This window comes from Mirounga angustirostris, unplaced genomic scaffold, assembly GCF_029215605.1.
Source record: "Mirounga angustirostris isolate CCGP_5_RB_7025 unplaced genomic scaffold, mMirAng1.0.hap1 SCAF_16, whole genome shotgun sequence".
Lineage (NCBI taxonomy): Eukaryota > Metazoa > Chordata > Mammalia > Carnivora > Phocidae > Mirounga > Mirounga angustirostris.
This window is the reverse complement of record NW_026991724.1, coordinates 27,327,360-27,349,710: the sequence shown is the minus strand read 5'-3', so window position 1 is coordinate 27,349,710 and position 22,351 is coordinate 27,327,360. Positions and strand designations below refer to the sequence as shown.

The window sequence follows — 22,351 nt, the reverse complement described above, 5'->3', positions numbered from 1 at the left end:
CATCTTGAATGGCCCTTTCAGCATTTAAATCTATATTATTTAAGGACATACTTTAATGTATGATCCAGTTAAGTAGCACTGAGACACAGTTTAGTGTTGAGTTAAAAGCGAGGACTAGAACCAGATGTGTGTAACGCTCGCCTAGTACAGAGTGATCCCCACAGCAGTGAAAGGGTTAGCCCTTATTGGTACTGGTATAAGAGTTAGTATTCTCTGACCCTCCAACTTCATCATTCGTAAAAGGGAACTGATAACGGACGAAGAAAACAAATTTAAAGGTATTTTTTGCTTCCTTCCTGGACTCTGTCTTTTTAGAGAGAAGAGGAAGCTTTTCCTTATTTTCTTGATTTAGAAGTGCACTGTTCCCTTATTATCTTAGAAACATTGGGTCTCTTGAGAGTCAGAACTGTGTTTGAATTGGCCTCTTCCTTTTCCTGGTTGGGAAACTGTGGTCCAGTTAGTTAAATGCTGAGATTCTGTTTTTTGTTGTTGTTGTTTTTTTTTTAAGATTTTATTTATTTGACAGAGAGAGAGACAGCCAGAGAAGGAACACAAGCAGGGGGAATGGGAGAGGGAGAAGCAGGCTCCCCGCCTAGCAGGGAGCCTGATGCGGGACTCGATCCCAGGACCCTGGGATCATGACCTGAGCCGAAGGCAGACGCCTAACGACTGAGCCGCCCAGGCGCCCCTGAGATTGTTTCTTACCTGTAAAATGGAGAGGGGGTGGATGGGGGCAGAGTGGAGTGATCATGTCTGTTTTTTCATATTGTTAAAAGATTAGCAGTAATGTCTTTGAATTGCTTGGAGCAGTGTCTGGCCCTTAATTGCTTCCTGAATGGGAGCTATTATATGTTACAGAAAGCTTGAAACCAAAACCCATTCAAGGAGCCAGTTAGAAGAGGGTCTGTTTCCAGGACTCTGGCAGTGAGGAGCAGTATACAGATGGGGTAGTCAGGAGTAGTTATCTTACTTAGCAGGCCTGCAGATGTTTGTGGAATGTTCTTTATTGAGTGGACCAGCAGTAGACGGGTCGGGTGGGAGACTGTGAGCAATTACAAAGTGCTTTGTCGTCTGCCTTCGGCTCGGGTCATGATCCCAGGGTCCTGGGATCGAGCCCCGCATCAGGCTCCCTGCTCCGCAGGAAGCCTGCTTCTCCCTCTCCCACTACCCCGCTTGTGTTCCTGCTCTCGCAATCTCACTCTCTCTCTCTCTATCAAATAAATAAATAAATAAATAAATAAATAAATAAATAAATAAATAAATAAATAAATAAAATCTTTTAAAAAAAAAGTGCTTGTTGGCAAGAAGAGGGTTAGGGTGCGGTGCTCTGAGGGTCACAGTTAGATGGCTGGCATCTCCGAGTGGGAGGTGGGCTGTTCAGTCTTGTCTGTGACCAGGGTCTTCATTGAGAAAGGCACCTCCCAGGTCACCCTCATGCCCTCAGTCCTACAGAAAACCCATTTTCTGATGAGCTATTAAAAGTATATCTCTGGGATGTGGGGTGTGAGAGGTACCTCCCAGAAGCAGTGGGAAGGAAAGGAAACACATGTAGAAAAGGGAAGTCGAGGGAGAGATCCGTGGGAAACTTGGGCCCAGGCAGGTATTTTTCTGCCTAACTATTTAGTTCTTTAATTTGTTACTTTCCCTTGAGGTGTGTATTCTTTAAAAGAAAGTAACTGCCACTAGATGGCACCCAGACCCCGGAACTATTCTGACTGTATACGTTACAGTTCTGTTAAAGATTCTTTTCAAAAGATAGGCCACTAACGTGTGGTTTTTAAAAATAAAATGTGATATGTAGCCTGTTTTAGAGAGGAATAAAGGATGAAAAATTAAAATCCAAGATCTGTGTATCTTGTGGGCCCAGTTTGTGCTATCGAGAAAGCCCAATTGTTGAGGTACATAATGGCTCATGGTCTTTGTTCGTAGGTAGACGCTGTCTAAAATCTGATTCTCATGCACAAGTGTTTGATTTACTTATTGGTGAGACTTTTGAAATGTGGGTTTATAATGAATATTTTCAACAAGAGAGTCATCTGCCCCTAAAGCAGTATCTTTTTCTCTTTCTTTCATCACTATTTCACATTACACCTCTTAGAAAATTTGGAATTGTGTTTCTTATAGCATATTATGTTGCTTTTAAACAAATGTGTCTGATTATTGCTTTGCATTTGTGTTGTGTGTGTGTGTGCGCGTGCGCGTGTGTGCATGGGTTACATGTAGACATGGGTACATTAAAGGAATGGGACAGGCTGATCACTGGGAAGAGCAGAGGAAGCCCAGAAAGGGCATGGGGCACTTGGCACAGCGCCCCCCCCACCCCAACTAGAGAGAAAAAAATAAGACCAGGCCTTGTCGGGCAGTGGTTATCACCCCCCACCCTCACCCCAAAGGTGGATTGCGTAGACAGTCCACCTCCCATAGCAGCAGCCAGGAAAAGGTGCCACAAAACACAATCTATGCCTGCCATTTGTTTGGGACCAACATTCAATGATGATTCCATAGCTTTGTTTATAAACTGTAATACTAAAACCTTTAGCTTTAGCCATTAAAGACTCCTTGTGAAAGTGAAATTATAATAAACGTTTGTTTGTTGACTTGATTCATTTGCTGTGAAAGGGTATAAACAGGGTCTGTTAAAATCCTCCCCATCATTTCATGTCTGGCCAGAAGTAAGGATGTGGTGCCAAGCTGCCTCCTTCTGTGTGGACCACATGGGGTCCTAACTTTATGTGCTCTGGTTTATTGAGGTTATTGCCTTAGTAGGCAGGTAACTAATGCTTCTCCCCACCCTACCCCATCACCAAATAGCAGTGTGGGTATTTGGATCAGTCTTCATGTTGTGCCCTCAGAGCTGCCCGAGAGCTGCCTCAGGGACTGCCCTGGAGATGCCTATGAGGGAACTGTTTCCTTGGCTGTGGCCATTGTCCTTGTTCAATCCAGTGCACTGTCAGGTTGGGGTGGGACAGCAGGTGTGGGAGAATCATGGGCCAGTACATAAGAAATCAGGGGAATCTATGAAGATTAATATTTTATTTAAATTTATATTCCCAATTTTAGTGCCCTTTCCCCTTGTTTGTTTTCTTTTGTTTTGTTTTAGAGAATCAGCAACTTAGTATCTGGGACTGCTTGAACAACATATATTAAACTGTTATACTTGTTAAAAATATAATAGGTGGTCAAAAATTAACTAACCATGACAGTTTTCAATACTGTCAAATAATGTTTTAAAATTTAGCATGTCTTCAAAACTTTAGCTTCATTCCGCTTTGTATTATATTCCCCCAGAGAGTGCATATTCTTGGGCATTTCCCTCTTTGATGTCACCAACAGATCTAAATGTAATTGATTTTTTTTTTTTTTTTTAAATAGGCTCCATGCTGGGCATGGGGCTTGAACTCATGATCCTGAAATCGAGACTTGAGCTGAGATCAAGAGTCGAATGCTTAACCGACTGTACCACCCAGGCGCCCCTAAATCTCATTGATTCTAATAAGTGTATTGAACCTTGAGTCAAGCGCTTGATCACATATCTCATTTAAAATTCATTTTACATACAGGTAAACTAAAGTTGAGAGAGTTTGAGTGACTTGGCTAAATTCATGCCATCAGTAAATGGAGGCACCTTGATTTGAAACTAAGTCTGTCATCGTGTTACTGTGTAGTTGCGTGTTGTAGGCATTTAGCCCTGTGCATATTAAATCAATCTTGGTCTTCTGTTCATCCCATCTATATTACTACAAGATATATTAAACAAGAAGCGAGTGTCATCAGGCCTGAAATAGGGAGTGCACATGGCAAAACCCCAAAAGAAATGTGTGGGTTTTTTGTTTGTTTGTTTGTTTGGGGGAGTATCCCAGCCATTGACCAATAAGTGGAAAACACCCAGACAAGTGGATGGTGCTGCTTCTGCGATGTTAGGAAGAAATTGAAGAATGAATTGAAAAAGCAGCAGGGAAATACAGACTAAAGACAGTTAGAAGCACTGTGACTGGGGGCGCCTGGGTGGCTCAGATGGTTAAGCGTCTGCCTTCTGCTCAGGTCATGATCCTGGAGTCCTGGGATCGAGTCCCGCATCGGGCTCCCTGCTCAGCGGGGGGTCTGCTTCTCCCTCTGCCTCTCTCTCTCTCTCTGTCTTTCATGAATAAATAAATAAAATCTTAAAAAAAAAAAAAAAAAAGAAGCACTGTGACTGTTGTGTAGTCAAAGCTGTGTCTATAATCCAGGCCATTCAGAAATACTGAAGGGCAGTCTTGACCGTTAGTTCACATTTTACATGTTTATAGGACGTGAAACTCGAGCTGCTGCTTCATGGGACTTCAGCTTCTAACAATCATCATGTGCTCTCAAAATGAAAGAAACTAGGAAACACCTGGAAAAACCGTCCATTTTGATGTTTCTGAGTTAAGAAATTTCTGTCAGGGTGAAGGTGGGCAGGATAGCAGATACCCTGATGGCGATTTTTTCCCCTACAGTGTACTTTTGATTATTTGAAGGTTGATTTTAACCTAAGTTGTGTCATTTCTCCCCCTTTCCTAGGGCTTCCTGAAGAATGAGAAGGACAATGCCCTGCTATCTGCCATTGAGGAGTCCCGGAAGAGGGTAAGAAAGGAACCCAGATGAGGATGGACACCATTGTGAGGGCAGCAGTGTTCTGGAAGCTGGAGCCTGTGTCCAGGCCCAGCTCTCCTACTTAGTTCACCAGAGGGAGTTCTACAGGAACCGTTTTTGAGGAAGATAATCATGCTTGTAACTCTGCTTGTATTTAGTGACTGAAGTGCATCTGAAACAGAATGGTCAATTAATTATTAAATTAATCTTAAAGTGGAAGGCCAGACAATTCTTTGGTTTCATTGTTATGGTATATAAAATGGTATTTTGATTTCAGCTGACTGAACCAGCATTTCAGAACAACAGTTATGATCAAGGGTAATTTTCCTTAATCTTACCTTTTATCATACAATTTGACTTTCTGTGTTACCTTTTACATTAACAATTTTCCCAAGCTCTTAAAAAAAAAAAAAAAAAAAGAAAAGGAAACCAGCTTAGCTGTCCACAGGATGATAAAGAAGTCAGCCAGAGCAGCCATTATATGGGCAGCATTATTTTGCATCAGGCATTCCCTCAAGATACTCAAGGATTGTTTACTAACATGTGTTATCTCCATTTGTTTCTGACAAGAATTGGAAGATCAAAACCTTTCCAGAAGATCCCATTACGGAGTAAGAGATTTTATTTTTAGGCTACTGGAGTCCTTTGGGGGGCGGGGAGAGGAAGGTTAGCAGTCCCCAGGAAGGAGGCTGGGGAGGGTTCACTCTAGTCTGCCAGCAGTGCATGTCTCTGCAGAAGTGCATAGGGTTGAAGGGGAAACCTCTGGTCTGTTGTTTACTTTATAACTCTTATATCAAGTGAAATATATTTATGTATTATTTGCATAGTTTAAAATTACTTATGTAGTGTAAAGTAATTAAAAACTGTTTGTCAGTGTGCTTTATTAAAATGTTCTGTGCAGGTGGGACTATCTCGGGAAGGCTGATATGAGAGAGAGAGAGAGGGCAGCAGGGGGCTTGCCAGCTCTTAATTTGTAAGATGTTCCAAAGCATTTATTTAAATGATTGGTACATTTAACTATCAGAGTAAAAACAAAATCCCCAAAATTTTATTAAGTACATTTTTGGCAGTAGTACTTATTCCTAGAAATAGTTTGAGATTTGGAAAAAAAAAAAAAAAATTTTTTTTTTTATAAAGGCGTCTTTGTTCACACTTTGAGTGAATTACTCACCAACATCAATTCTCCTGCTGTAAAGGACCAGTGAAATTAAATTAGGATTGTCGAATGCCACTGAGCCTTATTAATCCATTTACCCTGCGGAATGTGTTTCTGGAATTGGCAGTCTCTGTGCCATACTGAGACTAAATGTGCAGCCAGCCAAAACATCTAAGTGACATACCACAGTGCAGAATGTGTGCATATGTGTTTCTGAGGGAGATGTTCCGGTGTTGGGAGCCGGCCTGGGGGGAGACCTTTCACCTGTCTGGACACCAGCAGACTACCACTGAGCAAGAATTATTTTCAAACAAAAGGTGAGCGGCTTCCTGGCATTTTGGTGGTAATTTCATGTTTGAGTAACTTGCCAGTGTCCTGCTGAAATGCCAAGAAAACAAGCTACAAAACCACAAATGTGTCCTATGTTATTCCATTTGGTGCATCCCAGCAAAAACAGAACAACATTATCAGAACATATGTAGAGTTTCCAAAAGCCAGAAACAGCTCAGTAATAAATGGGTATGAAGTCAAAGCATATTTCCCTATTCCCTTTATGAAAGTGGGGTTCAAGTGCTCCTCACCTGTTTTTAATTCAGTTGCCCAGTTCTCTTCCTGTCTTCCTTTCTTTTTTTTTTTTTTTTAAGATTTTATTTATTTATTTGAGACAGAGAGAATGAGAGAGACAGAGAGCACATGAGAGGGGGGAGGGTCAGAGGGAGAAGCAGGCTCCCTGCCGAGCAGAGAGCCCCATGCGGGACTCGATCCCAGGACTCCAGGATCATGACCTGAGCCGAAGGCAGTCGCTTAACCAACTGAGCCACCCAGGCGCCCTTCCTTTCTTAACTGTATGCAGAGAGAGAGATGTCCACACATAACTCGAAAGAGTCCAGTGTAATTTATAATTTCTCCACTGCTTTGTCATTTTCTGTGGTTTGTCTTTCCTTCCTTTTAATTTGTGCATATCCATGCACCCTTCCAGGTTGTCCCTTTTCTCTGCCCTTGGATTCCTCTGCTTCTTGTCCCTACTATTCCCTACCTTTCACCTTGCCTCAGACCTTCACTCCTCTTAGTTGTCAGTTAGTAGCTCTGTTGAATCTCATTCATTAGCTCTCCTGGTTGATATTGTTCTTTGCACCTAATCCAGTGGTTCAGTTTGGGTCTAAAGGGAATAGGCTGAAATAGGGCAGATGGGTGGCTGATCATCTCTGATTAGCCCACAAATTAGATGTTCATTAGCTCGAATGTAATTAAGATAAGCTAGGGGTTGCATGGTCAAAGGAAGAGAATTTTAATATCGGGCCATTTATTTTTATTTGAAGCTCCTTATCACACTAATGATGAATGGAACCACAGTGCTGTTCATTGAGGTTGCGGGGCTGTTTGTAAATGAGTAGCCTGGCAGTCTCCTCAGATATATCTGAGGATTTGAGCCCAGAAAGCTGCCAGTTTTCAGAGTACTTCCTGTGTTCTTGAAACAGGAGTTCTTGGCACATAGGTGGGCAGCCTGATGAACCAGGTGTTGGTTAATTCCCATTCTTGTCACTCTAACCCTTATATGATGCTGGAAGTCTGTGCCCACTGTCCTCATCAACAGCATTCTCTGGGTAGTATACTGTCTGTTTTCTTCAGTTGGCTTTCACTATTCTGCCATTCTTTACCAGCCAGAGGACTTATCCTTAAGAAAAACTCTTGTGACACTCCGGTGTCGTGGGTCAATACCACAGCTTAGGCAGTGCCTCACCTCCTGTTGCAGGCTCAGAAAGCTGTGTGGTGTGCCAGCCTTCCCCCACCTCCCTGTTTCTGCCCACCCTGGTCCCCGTGCCACATTGCCCTTCATTTTCCCTTGCTGGGAGAGGCTCAAGGCTGTGGAGGTTGTTGGTTTGACCACTAAATAGGAAGAGTTGAGAAGAAATTGTGGTTCACTTGTGCACCATTTCTCGATATCTTCTAGGGAAACCACCCCTTCTCCTACGCCTCACACCACCTTTCTGTTCTAGTATACTTCTTTCTATTCAAAATGCATAGCTCTCATATTCAAGTTCACTAATGTAACAAGAGAAAATGATTTTTGCCTTGGGTATTTTTTCACCCCAGTCTAACTGACTGGAATAGTCCATTCTGCCTGACTCCAGTGAGAAGCAAACGAGGTGGAAGACTGTTTTTAAAGTTCATGATTGTCATTTCTCCTTGTGTCTTCAGAATACATATTAGAGAAGGGATTCACTGATAGATGGACCAAAATCAGACTTGCAGGATATGCCAGCCTTCTTCCTAATCATTTTGTGTATGTCTGCTATTTGTCTTTTTCACATTTTAATAAATATTGGTCCATACTCAAAACATCCAATTTGTAGGAAGAGTGTATATGATTTTTCTGACAGTTTCCCAGGGCTCATGTATATGGATATTATCAGTATAAATTATCTGTGTTGCCAGAAATAAAGTAGGCATTACTAATACTCATTCCCTTGGTGCTGCCTGATTAGATGCCAATCTGATTGTAAATGAAATGGCTTTTTGAAAAGTGGGCTGAAGCTGTTGGGAAACCCAGTCTGCCAGTTAAAGAATAAGAGGCTAAGAACGGTCATGATTCAGTGTATTTATAAGTTGCTTTCATTTCTTCAAGAACGTTTTGGTTTGTTTTGTCTTCTCCCTCCCTTCCTTCCTCCCTTCTTTCCTTTCTTTCTCTTTTTCCTTTTCTTTCTGAGCACCTTTGTTTTGGCAACAACCTGCAATATTACCACTAGACAGGCGTGAGGTTTGCCAGACATTTTCTGGATCACTTTGGGTAGAGTGGTGGGAGACCCAGTCGTAGGAAGTGCCACTTTTCTTTTACTGTTTTGCTTCCTCCTATGAAAGTATTATTGTCTCTTAAAAAATAAAGACATTGAGAGAGACTCTCTTGTTTTTGTCTTTTCCTAGATGTTTACTAAAAACCATTGATTTTTATAATCCAAGAAAAGTACTTCACTTTAAACTGTGACATGCTATCACTTGTAATATGTAGCCTAATTTCAGAGGTTTAAAAAGGTATTTATCTTAATGAGCACATGAAAAGATGTTCAACATTATTATCATTAGGGGAATGTAAATAAATCAAAACCATGAGAAATCAACTCACACCTATTAGGATGGCTACTATCTCCCCCCCCCCCCCCAAAAAAAACCCCAACAACCCAGAAAATAGTTAAGTACTGGCAAGGGTGTAGAGAAGCTGGAACCTTTGTGCATTGTTGGTGGGAATGTAAAATGGCACATCCTCTATGGAAACACTGTTCAATCCATCAAAAAATTAAACACAGCATTACCCTGTGATCTAGCAGTTCCACTTCTGGGTATATACCCCAAAGAATTGAAAGCAGGAGCTTGAAGAGATATTTGTACATCCATGTTTATAGCAACATTACTCAGAATAACCAAACGGTGGAAGTAACTCAGGTGTCCATGGATAGATGGATGGATCAACAAAATGTGATAGACACACACAGTGGAATATTATTTAGCCTTAAAAAGGAAGGAAATGCTGCATATGCTACAACACGGATGAATCTTGACGACATTATACAAATGGAATAAGCCAATCACAAAAAGACAAACACTGTATGATTGCACTTATATGAGGTACCTGGAAGTAGTCGAAAACATAGAGACAGAAAGTAGAGTGGTGGTTCCTGGGGACTGGGGGAAGGTGGAGAGTCAGTGTTAAACAGGGACAGGATTTCAGTTTTACAAGATGAAAAAAGCTGTGGATGGCTGCACGACAGTCTGAATGTACTAACATCACTGAACTGTACACTGAAAAGTGGTTAAGTAAATTTTATAAGTATTTTAGCACTATTAAATTTTTTTTTTAATGCATTAGACTCTAAGGATAATTTTTAAAGTAGGTCGCTGTTGCTCTGCTTACAGAAAGATGGATCATGGGAGGGGCTTTGAGTCTCCGTTGAACTTTGAAGGAAACCATGTTGTTTTCCCGTTTGGATCATCTCCCCTCTTTTCCTCTCCAACAGACCTTTGGCATGGCTGAGGAGTACCATCGAGAGTCCATGCTGGTTGAGTGGGAGCAAGTGAAACAGCGAATTCTCCACACACTGCTGGCATCAGGAGAAGATACCCTGGACTTTACTCAAGAAAGTGAGGTAGGTTGAGTCTAAAAGATAGGCCTCTACTAATAAAAATGTGAGGTCAAGAAATACTTATCTGCTCGACTACTGGCACTCTTGGAGCAGATAATCACCATCTCCCTGGAGACACTTTCTTCCCCTGGCCTCCAGGATGCCCACATTTGCTGGGATTTCCTCCAGCATGTCTGGCTGTTTCTGCTCAGCTTCCTTTGCTGAGTTGTCCTCAGGCTCCTTGACCTCTAGATGTTTGAGTGTCCTGGGGCTCAGTCGTTGACCTGTGCTTTCTCCCTCAATCACTGCCCTGTTGATCTCATCTGGGCTTGTAGCTTTAAATACCATTTCTATGCTGACGATTCAGATTTACCTTGCAGCCCTACACCCCAGACTCATTTATCTAGTGGCCTTCTTGGCTCTCCTTGGGTGTCTCATAGCCATCTCAAGCTCTCCATGTCCATAGTTGGGTCATGATAGGAACTGCCTGCCATCCCCCTTCCCATGCCAGCTTGCCAGCCTTCTTTTCACAGAGTTTATCATCTTTATAAACGGCAGTCCAATTTTTCACTTACTCAGATCAAAAACCTCAGATTCATTTTTGTCCTCTCCTTCTCCCACCTAGTCTCTCTCTCACGTTGGCAGGTCCAGTTAACCCTACTCTCAAAATACCAGACTCCAACCACTTCTTACTATTCCAGCGTTAGCACTCTGGTCCAAACCACCATCATCTCTCTCTCAGATTATTGAACTAGCCTCCTCACTGCTGGTTTTACTTAATATGGCTGTCTAACAAATTATCCGAACTGTAGTGGCAGCAAGCAAGCATTTAGCTTAGCTGGGTATTTCTGGCTCAGGGTTTCTTGAAAAGTGTTAGCTGAAGCTATCATTTCAAGATTCAACTCAGGGAGGGTCCACTCCTAAGCTCACTCAATGTGGCTCTTGGCAAGCCTCAGGTTTTCTCTGGCCCTTGGCTGGGAATATCCGGTTCTTGTCATGTGGGTCTCTCTCTTGTGCTGCTCACAACACAATAACTTGCTTCCCCTGGAGCAAGAGTGGGGGATCTGAGGGAGAGCTAAAGTGCTCCCTAGATACAAACCAGAGTTTCTGTGACTTAATCATGAAAGTAAACTCCCTCTGTTCAAAGTAAGTCACTAAATCCAGCCTATACTCATGAGGAAAAGATCATACAGGAGCTTGAATTCTAGGAGGTGGGGATTGGGGGGGGGGGACCATCTTACAGGTGCTCGACCACACTAGTCTCCCTGCTTTTGCCTTGTACAATATCTTCTCAACACAGCAGCCAGAATGACCCTGTTAAAACACAGGTTAGATCATGTCACTCCTCTGCTTAGGATCCTCCAGTGACACCTACCTCACTTGGAGTGAAAACCAGTCTTCACCATGACCTCTCTGTCCTCACCTGACCTAGTGGTATTGCCTCTCCGAGCTCACCTCATACTACTCTTGCCATTGCTCTTTCTGCGGCAGCCATGCAAACTTCTTTTTTTTTTATTCATGAGAGACAGAGCGAGAGAGAAAGGCAGAGGGAGAAGCAGGCTCCCAAGGAGAAGGGAGCCCGATACGGGACTCGATCCCAGGACCCTGAGATCATGACCTGAGCCGAAGGCAGACGCTTAATTAACCATCTGAGCCACCCAGGCGCCCGCCATGCAAACTTCTTAACAGATTCCTTGAACAAAGCCGGCAGGCTTGCTCCTGCTTCAGGTCCTCTGTGCTTCCTATTGCATTCTGTCGAGAATGTTCTTCCCCCAAGTAGCTGTGTGGCTGTCTCCCTCACTTCCTTTAAATATTTACCCAGTCCCATCTCAGTGAGGCCTTCCAAGGCCTTGATATCTGAAATCTAACGTAGCCTCTCCCCATTCAACACTTCCTATATCCCCTTTTCTTGCTGTATTTTTCTTTTCAGCATTTCCTTCCACGTAGCATTGTGTATGTTTCATGTCTTTATACTGCTTAGTGCCTGTTTCTCATAGTAGAAGGTAAGCTATATGAAGGTAAGGAATTTGTCTTTTTTTTTTTTTTTTTTAAAGATTTTATTTATTTATTCATGAGAGACAGAGAGAGAGAGAGGTAGAGGGAGAAGCAGGCTCCCAAGGAGCAGGGAGCCCGATGTGGGACTCGATCCCAGGACCCCGGGATCATGACCTGAGCCGAAGGCAGACGCTTAACCATCTGAGCCACCCAGGCGCCCAGGAATTTGTCTTCATTTTACTCATACCTGCAGTGCCTAGATGAGTGCCTAGAACAGATGCTCGAGCAATATTTGCTGAACAAATCATTGGGCTCTGGCTAACTTTGTGGTAGCTGAAGTATTAGAGATACGTTGAAACTGATTTTAGAGTGAGAATGTTAAATAGGGTTTGTTTTAATTGCCAGTGTTTATTGATTGGTGGTAGTGCTAAGTTGAGGGTTTTCTCCCCTCTAAAACCTGATTTTTAAAAAGGCAGTGTATTTATATGATTCAAGAATTAAAGTACCCTGTCCCTCAAAAGCTCCTTCCCTCCCCGCTGTGCCTCCCCCAGATGTAATCACTATTACTATTTTCTTGTGTATATTTCCATTATTTCTTTATATGAACACAGGTATATGAGATTATACATTCTTACCTTCCTCCCTCCTCCTTATACGAAAGTTAGCTTTCTCTGTGCTCTGTTCTCTATCTTGCTTTTTTCACTTCATGTATCCTGGAGATCTTTCCTGAGAGGGACTTTGAGGCTTCATCTTGGCAGTGGCAGGAAAGAGCATCTTGCTTGATCAGTCATGTCTGCCTTTATGCTATGGGGAGCTATGACTTGCCACACAGTTACCACTCTGCTGTTGAGGAGCGAACAGATCTGGGGGTCAAATCCTCGCTTCACCACTTACTAGTTCTGAGACCTTGTTCGAGGGACTTAACCCTGCAGACTTTCAGTGTCTTTACTGGTGAAATGGGATGATTGGGAAGATTAGTGATAATATACCTGATCCATAATGGCCATCCCTTACTATTGTTATAAAAAGTTGTTTCAGATGATTTAGAGGTGCAGATTAAAAATTATACAGTGTTATAAAACTTATCGTGTAAGACATTTCAAGTAATATTACCAATGCTTCCTGGTAAATCTATCCTGGAATTTGTTTCCTGGCTAGCTAGCATTCTTTTCTCACAAGTGCTAGGACAACTGAGGCTCAGAGAGACGCGCAGTATACTGTGCGATCCAGGACTGTTGGCTTCCATACCATCATTCTGTTGAAGTCTGGATCAAACGTGGGTAGTTTGGCAGTGTCATGCTTACAGGGTAACTTCATACATCCCGTACTGATTTAAAAACCATTTTTTTCTATTAAATTAGCCCCCAAATAAATGCTAAAGACATTTATCTTAGGAAACTACTCATTAAGGACCCTGTGGCACATTTCTTAGACTCAAAGACTTCAAAGACTAAGATCAGATCTTTGGGAAAGAAGAACTAATGTGTAAAACCCTTGGCCAGTCTCATGTTTCTTTCTCAATTTCTTGTGAGTCTGGACAGATAAGTAGAACAGCTCATGGTTTTATAAACTTCATTTTTTAAAATGGTGTTAATAGGTTGTGGTCTGTATTGGGATTTGGAAGTAATTATAAGCTGCTAATGAGATGTTCTTTTTTGATTGCTCTTCTCTTAAAAATAGATTAGTCTATTTAGTAGACTTTTTCTTCCTTGACCTCGAGTCCCCTGGGAAGAGAGTTATCGATACTTTTGCTGTTCTCTATTGTGACACCTAGCATAATGGATAGCATTGCTGTAAAAGCTGGCAAGGGATGCAGATGGTTCTCCCTTTAGGTCACCTAGGGAATTGCCATTTTCTGGAACCTTGTCGGTTCTGTTTGTTGCTGTTGTTTTGTTGAAATTTTTTCCTGAAGTATAACATATATATATACAGAAAAATGCATACATTATAAGTATGCAGCTCCGTGAATTATCACAAATGGAAGACACCTAGATGAAGAAACAGATTATTACCAGCACCCCAACAACCCTCCTTGTGTGCCCTTCCAGTCACTACCTCTCAACCACCACCACCACCACCAAGGGAACCATGGTCCTAACTTCTAACATCATAGATTAATTTTGGCTGTTTTTGAACTTCATGTAAATGAAGTCATGCAGTATGTACTCTTGTTTCTGGCTTCTTTTGCTGAACATTCTGTATATCGTTGCATGTAGTTGTGGGCCATTCATTCTCATGGCTGAACAATATAACTACAATCAGCTTATCCATTCTTGGGTTGATGGACATTTGGATAGTTTCCAGTTCTTGGCTTTTATAAATAGTGCTATTGTGAACATTCTTGTACGTGTCTTTTGGTGAACATATGTTTGCATCTCTGTTGGGTACAGCTAAGAGGGGAATTGCTGGGTCAGAGGATATGCATGTGTTCATCACTGGTAGATACTGCCAAACGATTTTCCAAAATGGTTGTATCCATGTACCCTCCTACCAGCATTATGTGAGAATTCCATTTGTTCCATATCCTTGCCACATACTTGGTATTTTCCGCCTTTTTTAAAATTTAACCATTTATACAGGCTTTTTCCTTCTAATCTTCAAAAATAATGGAAAGGTGAGATCATTTTCCTCTACCCTGTTTATGGGAAACCACTGTGTGAAGGCTAGAGATAGGCTTTGGGATTCCCAGGCCTGGGTGTCTTTCTTGAAAATGGCCCCTCTGGAAGAAGCGTCATAAGGAATGTAGAACACGTGTGAAGGGATTCGCCAGGTGACAGCAGAGAGTGCGCACGCAACACATCCGAGCAGTATTTATGGTGACTGTTAGTATTTGGTAAGCTACACATGAAATTTATTTTAATCATTTCAGTAGGGATCTGGCCCCTTTTTGGGGATTTCCCTTGGTTTATAAAGTATCTCTCGGAATGAAAGAAAATTGTGTATAAGTAGAAGAAATAATTAAAGAAGTATGACTTGCCATCTAAACCATTCTTTTCTGGGCACTTTATTGTCAGGAATAAGGTTGTTGGCATCCAGAATCATGGGTTAGGAAGGAGGCTTTTGATCATTTTGAGCTGACCTTACATTTGAAGGAAAATGTTCACATTTGGATAATTTAATATAAAGAGAAGCTTGAGACTTTTTTTTTTTTTTTAAGATTTATTTATTGGGCACCTGGGTGGCTCAGTTGGTTAAGCAACTGCCTTCGGCTTGGGTCATGGTCATGAGGTCCTGGGATCGAGTTCCACATCAGGCTCCCTGCTCAGCGGGGAGTCTGCTTCTCCGTCTGACCTCTCCCCTCTCATGCTCTCTCTCTCTCATTCTCTCTCTCAAATAAATAAAATCTTTAGAAAAAAAAAAGATTTATTTATTTTAGAGAGAGCAAGAGCATGGGGGAGGGGCAAAGGGAGAGTCTTAAGCAGACTCCACCTGAGCATGGAGCCCCACACGGGGTTCGATCTCACAACCCTGAGATCACGACCTGAGCGAAAACCAAGAGTCAGACACTTAACCAACTGCAGCACCCAGGCACCCCTTGAGACTTTTTTAAAAAGCAAAAGTGAGGGGTGCCTGGATGGCTCAGTCATTAAGCATCTGCCTTCAGCTCAGGTCATGATCCCAGGGTCCTGGGAACCAGCCCCACGTCGGGCTCCCTGCTGAGTAGGGAGTCTGCTTCTCCCTCTCCCTCTGCATCTCCCCGTGCTTGTGCTCACTCTCTCTCTCTCACTCACTCTGTCAAATAAATAAAATCTTTGGAAAAAAAATAAATAAATAAAAGCAAAAGTGAGCTAGGATATGGTAGATTCCTGAACCTTTTACCTCCAAGCCTTCTGATAACAGAAGAGCAACAACACATTGGTGATACCTGTTTCCAGCAAGTTTTAAGAAGGGAAATGATGCTTCCATAGCATAAATTCAATTTGGGAAATTGCTTTCCTTAGAATATGATTGAAGAAAGAGGTGGAATTTTTAAAGGAAGAGAAGAATTGAAAGATTGTTAATAACTTCTCAAATTGTGGTCTTAATAAAAACCATGTGCTTTGAAGCAAGAAAGAGACTTCTGGAACCCCTGTGGCATACTTGCATGTGGTTAGTGGGAGGGAGAATACCCCCAGTGCTGTGCTGCTCACATGATAACACATGGGGTTTGAGCAGTGTTGGGAATCCTTGATATACCTTAGCCAACTTTTAAAACAGTATTTAGGGGCGCCTGGGTGGCTCAGTTGGTTAAGCGACTGCCTTCGGCTCAGGTCATGATCCTGGAGTCCCTGGATTGAGTCCCGCATCGGGCTCCCTGCTCGGCGAGGAGCCTGCTTCTCCCTCTAACCCTCCCCCCTCTCATGTACTCTCTCTCTCTCTCTCTCTCTCTCTCATTAAAAAAAAAACAAAACAGTATTTAAAAGTCAGTTTTTTATCTAACTTCAGTACAGTCTCGTGCCTGCATTGGTATTAGATGTAGTCAACAGATGGGGTTTTTTCCCCCAAAGTTTTATATATTTATTAGAGAGAGAGAGCATGCACACACATGAGCAGGGGGAGGGGAAGCAGACTCCCTGCTGGGCTCTCTCTGGGAGATCATGACCTGTGCCAAAACCAAAAATTGGACACTTAACCGACTGAGCCACCCAGGCACCCCAGTAGATGGTTCTTTAATGTATTGTCTGGAGAATGACTGAGCCTAGCAAGCAACAGGTTCCATTGAGAAGCTAAGTTGTAGCTTAATTGCAGATAGTGAAGGTAACATTTCACACTGTGATGTACAAACAGTGAGTGTTGAATATAATTTCTCATTTTGATAACTGACATAATACCAGATTTCATCAATTCCCAGCCACAAAACTTTTCCACATTTTAAAATCTCTGAAATCAAGGTGTATCTTAAATCCAGTGTCATAATTTAGTTGACAACATTTTCCCTTTCCTAGTGGTACATAAATAACCTGTCTTATAATAGATGATGTATTAGATTCAGTGGAATACAGTCAAATAGAGACCAACAGAGTCTGAATTGGGAAACTCTAGACTAGATGATTCCAAACTGTATTTTATGGCTCCCTGGTCATTTCCTGGGGGGAAGATTTCTTTCACAAACTGGAATGTGGGTAGGATTTCAAGTATAGAAAGTGCTCTGCTGTTCTTTCAAAAAGAAGTTTAAAAAGCCCAAACAGGCCCTTCATTTTCACGTCATGATGTATCATACACGAGCACCTTCTTGCCCAGTATTCCGACGGTAGAGCGATATAGATGCCCTTTTAGACACTCAGCCGCTCTCCTCGCTGCACACAGCCATAACCTCTGACAGCGGCGCACCTGCTGTCCTTCCAGCTCCCTCTCACACGTTCCTGTGCACTTGTAGACAGACAGCTTCAGCTCATCGTGGTCCATTTATTCCATAAATGACACCATCTTATAAGATTCTACAACTTAGCATTACAGTTTGATTGTTTTGAACTTAGTTTGGAGCCTTTTCTGGGTGTTGGTACGTGTAGGTATCTGCCATCTTTTAGTGGCTCTGTAGGTTTCATTGTGTAAATGGCCCAAGAATCCTTCCCACTTTGTCCATGAAGAATGAGGCTCCAGAGAGGTTAGATGTCATTACCGAAGGTCACACAGTTGGGTTGCATTTAGAACCTGGGTCTTCTGGTCCCCAGTTGGTGTTACTTTCTAGTAGTACTGGACTTCTGTGTGCAGATTCTGTAGCCAGCTATTATGAATTAATCACTTTGGTTCCATTTTGCTTATATAAAATCAAACATTATACTTGGAAATAAACTCTCATCCTTTTGTAGTATTTGCATATATATTTTTTACCCCATACCTATTTTGCTAACAATGCTAGTTACAATCTTTTCTGTAGAATGTGCCCTTCTTGGGAAAAGAGTTTTATTTGTACCTGGATATTCTTTGTACAAAAGTAGTTGCTTAACAAAGCTTGTGATTCCCTGCTGCTACCCTCCAGCCGCTTCCTACCTGACCTGGAATGTTCTCTTAATGTTACCCTCTATTCTGAGAAAACTCTTCTCATTTCTGTGCTCCCTGCTGATTCTTTACTTATCGCATCTCCACACTCCTGGGTGAGCCCCTTGCTGCCCTCTCTGGCCCTGCCCTCCCATCTTCCCTGCCTTTCTGGTCTCTGATTCCCTGCTTCTGTCGTTTCTGTCGTGGTGCCATCAGGCCCTGGTGCAGAGAGACCCAAGTGTCCAAGGGGTTTGGAATTACTCCCACACAACATACTGGCAGCTGCTTTCCCAGCCCTCAAGCAGCTCCTGGGTTTGAAATTCCAGTGAATGTTTGCTGGTTCCTCGGCTCAGGAATGTGCGTGTACACATCCTGTTGTTGGGATAATTGACTTTATGTGTGGTGTGACGGAGACTTGGCCAAGGGCAAATGAAGGAGAGGTAACTTTGAAAACAAGAGCATTAGGCAAAATTAATTTAAATGGAAATTTAAAGCCTGAAAACCAACTACTTTTTAAATGGATACTTTTAAAAGTTAGGTTTTAGTACTGGAACATATTTCTCAAGGCTGTTTATGTATATGTAGCTGAAACAACTATGTCCTTGCAGAAATGTTTGAGTGTTGTGTTCCCCTTTTTATCCTCCTAGTCATTCCCCTCAATTAGGCTACTGGAGTTAATAGACTTAGTGCTCTGTTTTTTAAAAAGACTTTGGGATCATCAACTTTCATATGGTTAGTTCTGTTCCAAAAGCATGGCTGTGTGTTACTGGGAACACTCAGAATTAGTCCAGAAGGAGAGAATGAGCTGCTGGGGGGTTCTGTTCATACAAGGAATATGTATTTATTGTAGACAAATGAGATGAGAATTTCCAGCCAGCACAAAGTAAAATAGTTTATGTCATGTGTCTGTGGTGTCTAGATCTATCCAATAGGGTTTATTCCTATGTTCATTATAGTTGTTTATGTTTTATTTAAAAGGTGGTAATAGTTAGTGTTTTGGGGCCAAGCATTGGCCCCTGTGCTGAGTTCTTTCTACTTATTCCTCACAACAATGCTGTGAGGTAAGTACTGTTTTTCTCCTTGCTTAATCTTGATCACAAACCGGAGGTGGATGCCGTTACTGCTCCTGTTTTACAGCTAAAGAAACCAAGGCTCCAAAGAAGCAGTGAATGCAATCAAGATCACATGGTAGTGAGTAGTGGAGCCAGGATTTCTAACCACCCCTCTCTTGGTCTTTGGTGGCTGTCCTTGGAAAGTTGCCCTGGGCTCCCCCGACAGACATTGCGGAGCCAGACTGCACTCAAACCATGGCTCCACTGCCTCCTATTGGAGTGACCTTGGGCAAGCTGCTTTCTTTGTGCTTTGGTGTCTTCCATCTATAAAATTGACATAATAAAAGTACACTCTAGAGTTGTGGGAATTAAGACAGTGCTTGGCATATAGTAGTACTCAATAAGCGTAAGTGTTGTTATGACCTGGTGGTTTTCACTAATTCTGTATTTCAGATAGGAATGCTTTCAGCTGTGAGTAACAGAAGACCAGTTTCAGGGGCTTAAATAAGGATTTATTTTGTTCTCACCTAGCAGGAAGTCTGTGGGTGTGGAGAGAGTGTGGGCCTTCATTCAGTTGTTCGGCGCCGCTGTCAGAGGCCCAGCGCTGCTCTGTACACCACTGTCCTCGGCACATCACTTGCTTTAGCTCACAGGATGGCTGCTGCAGCTCTGTGCATCCCGTTTACGCTGGGGGGCGTCCAGGAGGATTGGAAGGCCATGCCAGGCTCTTCATTTTCCCTTCATCAGGAAGAGCAGAAGCTGTCCCCAGAATGTACTCCAGACTTGTGCTTCATCTCATTGGCTAGAACTAGGGTTCACCGCCACTCCCACCTGCAGTTGAAGTTGGGGAAGCGTATATTCAGTAGTGCGTAGAGGTAAATTTCCAGAAAGTTGGCAGTCTAGCTGATGCTCCTTGGGATAGCTTGACATCTGCCATGGTGGGAGTCTTCACATCACAGAAACCAGCAGACACTACACATCAGGCCCCTTCCCCAAGCCAGTTGTTAAACATTGACCAACACACTGTTAGGTGTCTTTAACTGCCTCTGCTGGACTAAAAGGTGGCAGGGGGTGGAGGTGAGAGGTAGGAATTTGAAATGATCATTGGGTCGGCCAACCAGCAGCATCTGCCAAGGTCAGTAAACTTTCAAACTTTTAATAGCAATGACTGCAGAAAATCAGAGCTGAGGAGGAGCTTCTGAGGTTGTCCAGGACATCCCCTTCGTTCGACTGAGGGGAACCTGAGGCTCCAAGAGAATGGGCTCCGCCCCAGACCCCGAAGTCAGGGAGTGAAGTGGCCCTCCCGGAACCCAGGTGTCCTGACAGCTCAGCCTTCACTCCCCAGAACTTCACCTTTCAGCCTCCTGCCCGCTCTCCTCGCCAGCCTCCTCCCAGCACTTGCCCACACAAATACTCCTTTTGCCAGCTTTGCTAGTGCCAGCAAGTTTTGCTGCTGTCTTCTGTCGGTTTCCCAGAAAACCTGCTTGCTTTAAACTCCTTTTTTTTGTTTTGTTTTGTTTTAGTCAATACAGCATTACATTTTTTTCAGTGGGAGAAACTTAAAAGAATTTGCTATAGCACAGTATAAACTAATGTAGAAATTTAAGAATATACCTAATAAGATATACCTAATTTTGAACCATACTTGTTTACAGTAGAGAATGAAGCTTAACTAAAGATTTAACTTTTCTTTTAAAAAAGCCTAATAAACTTTTCCATCTGTTTGTGTCTGACTCTCCCCATAGATGGGAAGCTCTTTGGGGACAGGCTCTGTAGGCTGCCCTGTTGTCATCCCCGTGGGGGTGGACTTGCACACAGCCATGCATGCGGTGGGCGCTTAGCAAACGTTTGCTGATTGAATCAATGACTGCCCAACTTAGACTAGCTTTGTATCTTCAGATGTAGAAAGTTAATCAGCAGCTGTTCTCTTAGGGTAGTCTTTGGATTGAAAATGTCTGAATTGTAACCCTTTACACTCCAGTCCCTCAGCTGTCCGATATGATTGATGGAAACAGGAAGCCCACAGATAACAACAGCTTCACTGGTGTGAACACATGGACTGAAGGGATGGTGTGGAAATGGAGCTTGAGATTGATCCGATTGTTGGAAAGATGTGCATTTCCAGGAATAGTCATTGAGATATCCTTACAGCTTATCTAGCCTCCCGTTATTTTTGAGTTGGGTGTCATGCCTGCTCCCTTCTTGTGTATTCATGGGAAGAGAGTTATGTCCTATTGAAACCCCCTAAATTCTTCATTTTGAAGAAGTCTTAGTATGAAAGAGACTTCACAGCTTTGTTAAAGACAAGTGTATGTTTGTAGGATTTTTTTTTTCTTTACATGACTAAATGCTATTCTTAATCACAATGCTGCATGTTTATTTACCTACAGCCAAGTTACATCAGTGATGTGGGACCCCCTGGTCGAAGTTCTCTGGATAGCATTGAGATGGCGTACGCCCGGCAGGTGAGCATGCTCTCAGAGAAGATCAGACCCAGGACAATTCTATGTGAGCGCTCTGGGGAGTAAAAGAGAACCAAGACTTCATGTGAAAGTCAGACCCTGAAAACAAGTTGGGTTTTTATTCAGAGGACTGGTTAATGTCTTACCACCTAAGTCACTGGAGAATTCCATCAAATTGGGTAATAGAATGACTCACATTTGACTTAGGAAAATGGAAATCTGCCCTCTACATTGACCAACGCATCTCATTTTGCATTTGGCAATAGCCCAGGTATAGTAAAGCCTCGAGTAATTGCACTGCTTAGCAAGTGGAGTTCTCTATTAACTGAATTACCTTGTAGGCTAATGGTATTATCAGAAATCTTTCTTCACCCCTTGTTGTTGATAGAAATTTTCTAAATGCTTTTCTGCCTTGGTAAGCATGGTGTATCATGGTTATGCAGTAGCGTGGAGATGGATTGAGATGCTCTGTGGTGAGCACAGAGGCTATTGGACTAAAACTACCTTGAGGGGACGGTACAAACCTAGAATTGACCTTTTGAATAAAACGGTGTTGGCTGCCTGTGTGTTTCATTATAATTTGCTGTTTTTCCGCACAAAATAGTATCAAGATAGAAGGGAAAACAGATTTAGATTTCTCTCTTTCTCTCTGCTACATCTCCATCTTTTATTTATTTTTATTTTTATTTTTCTTAGAAGATTTTATTTATTTATTTATTCATGAGAGAGAGAGAGGCAGAGGCAGAGGGAGAGGGAGAAGCAGGCTCCCTCCAAAGCAGGGAGCCTGATGCAGGACTTGATCCCAGGAGCCTGGGATCATGACCTGAGGCGAAGGCAGACGCTTAACCGACTGAGCCCCCCAGGCATCCCATCCATCCTTTAAATTTCACCTTCGTTATATGGCTGACTCCTCCCATTGCCACAGCCACCACCAGAATTTAAGCCTAATGAAATGATAAGCTTGTGAGTAGAGAAACTATGTGTCTTCTGTATCTGTGAAAT

General features: G+C 42.6%; 1 protein-coding gene across 2 annotated transcripts in view; it reads left to right on the top strand.

Annotated features, from left to right (window-relative positions):
- The window catches only part of NUP93 (nucleoporin 93), a 113,011-nt gene that overhangs the window by 67,640 nt on the left and 23,020 nt on the right, over positions 1 to 22,351 (top strand). For both annotated transcript variants that reach the window (XM_045891088.3, XM_064581161.1), the window contains 3 exons: positions 4,540 to 4,602; positions 9,778 to 9,906; positions 21,278 to 21,352. In XM_045891088.3, the coding sequence (XP_045747044.1) occupies positions 4,540 to 4,602; positions 9,778 to 9,906; positions 21,278 to 21,352 (267 nt within the window). The remainder of the gene's footprint in view (positions 1 to 4,539; positions 4,603 to 9,777; positions 9,907 to 21,277; positions 21,353 to 22,351) is intronic.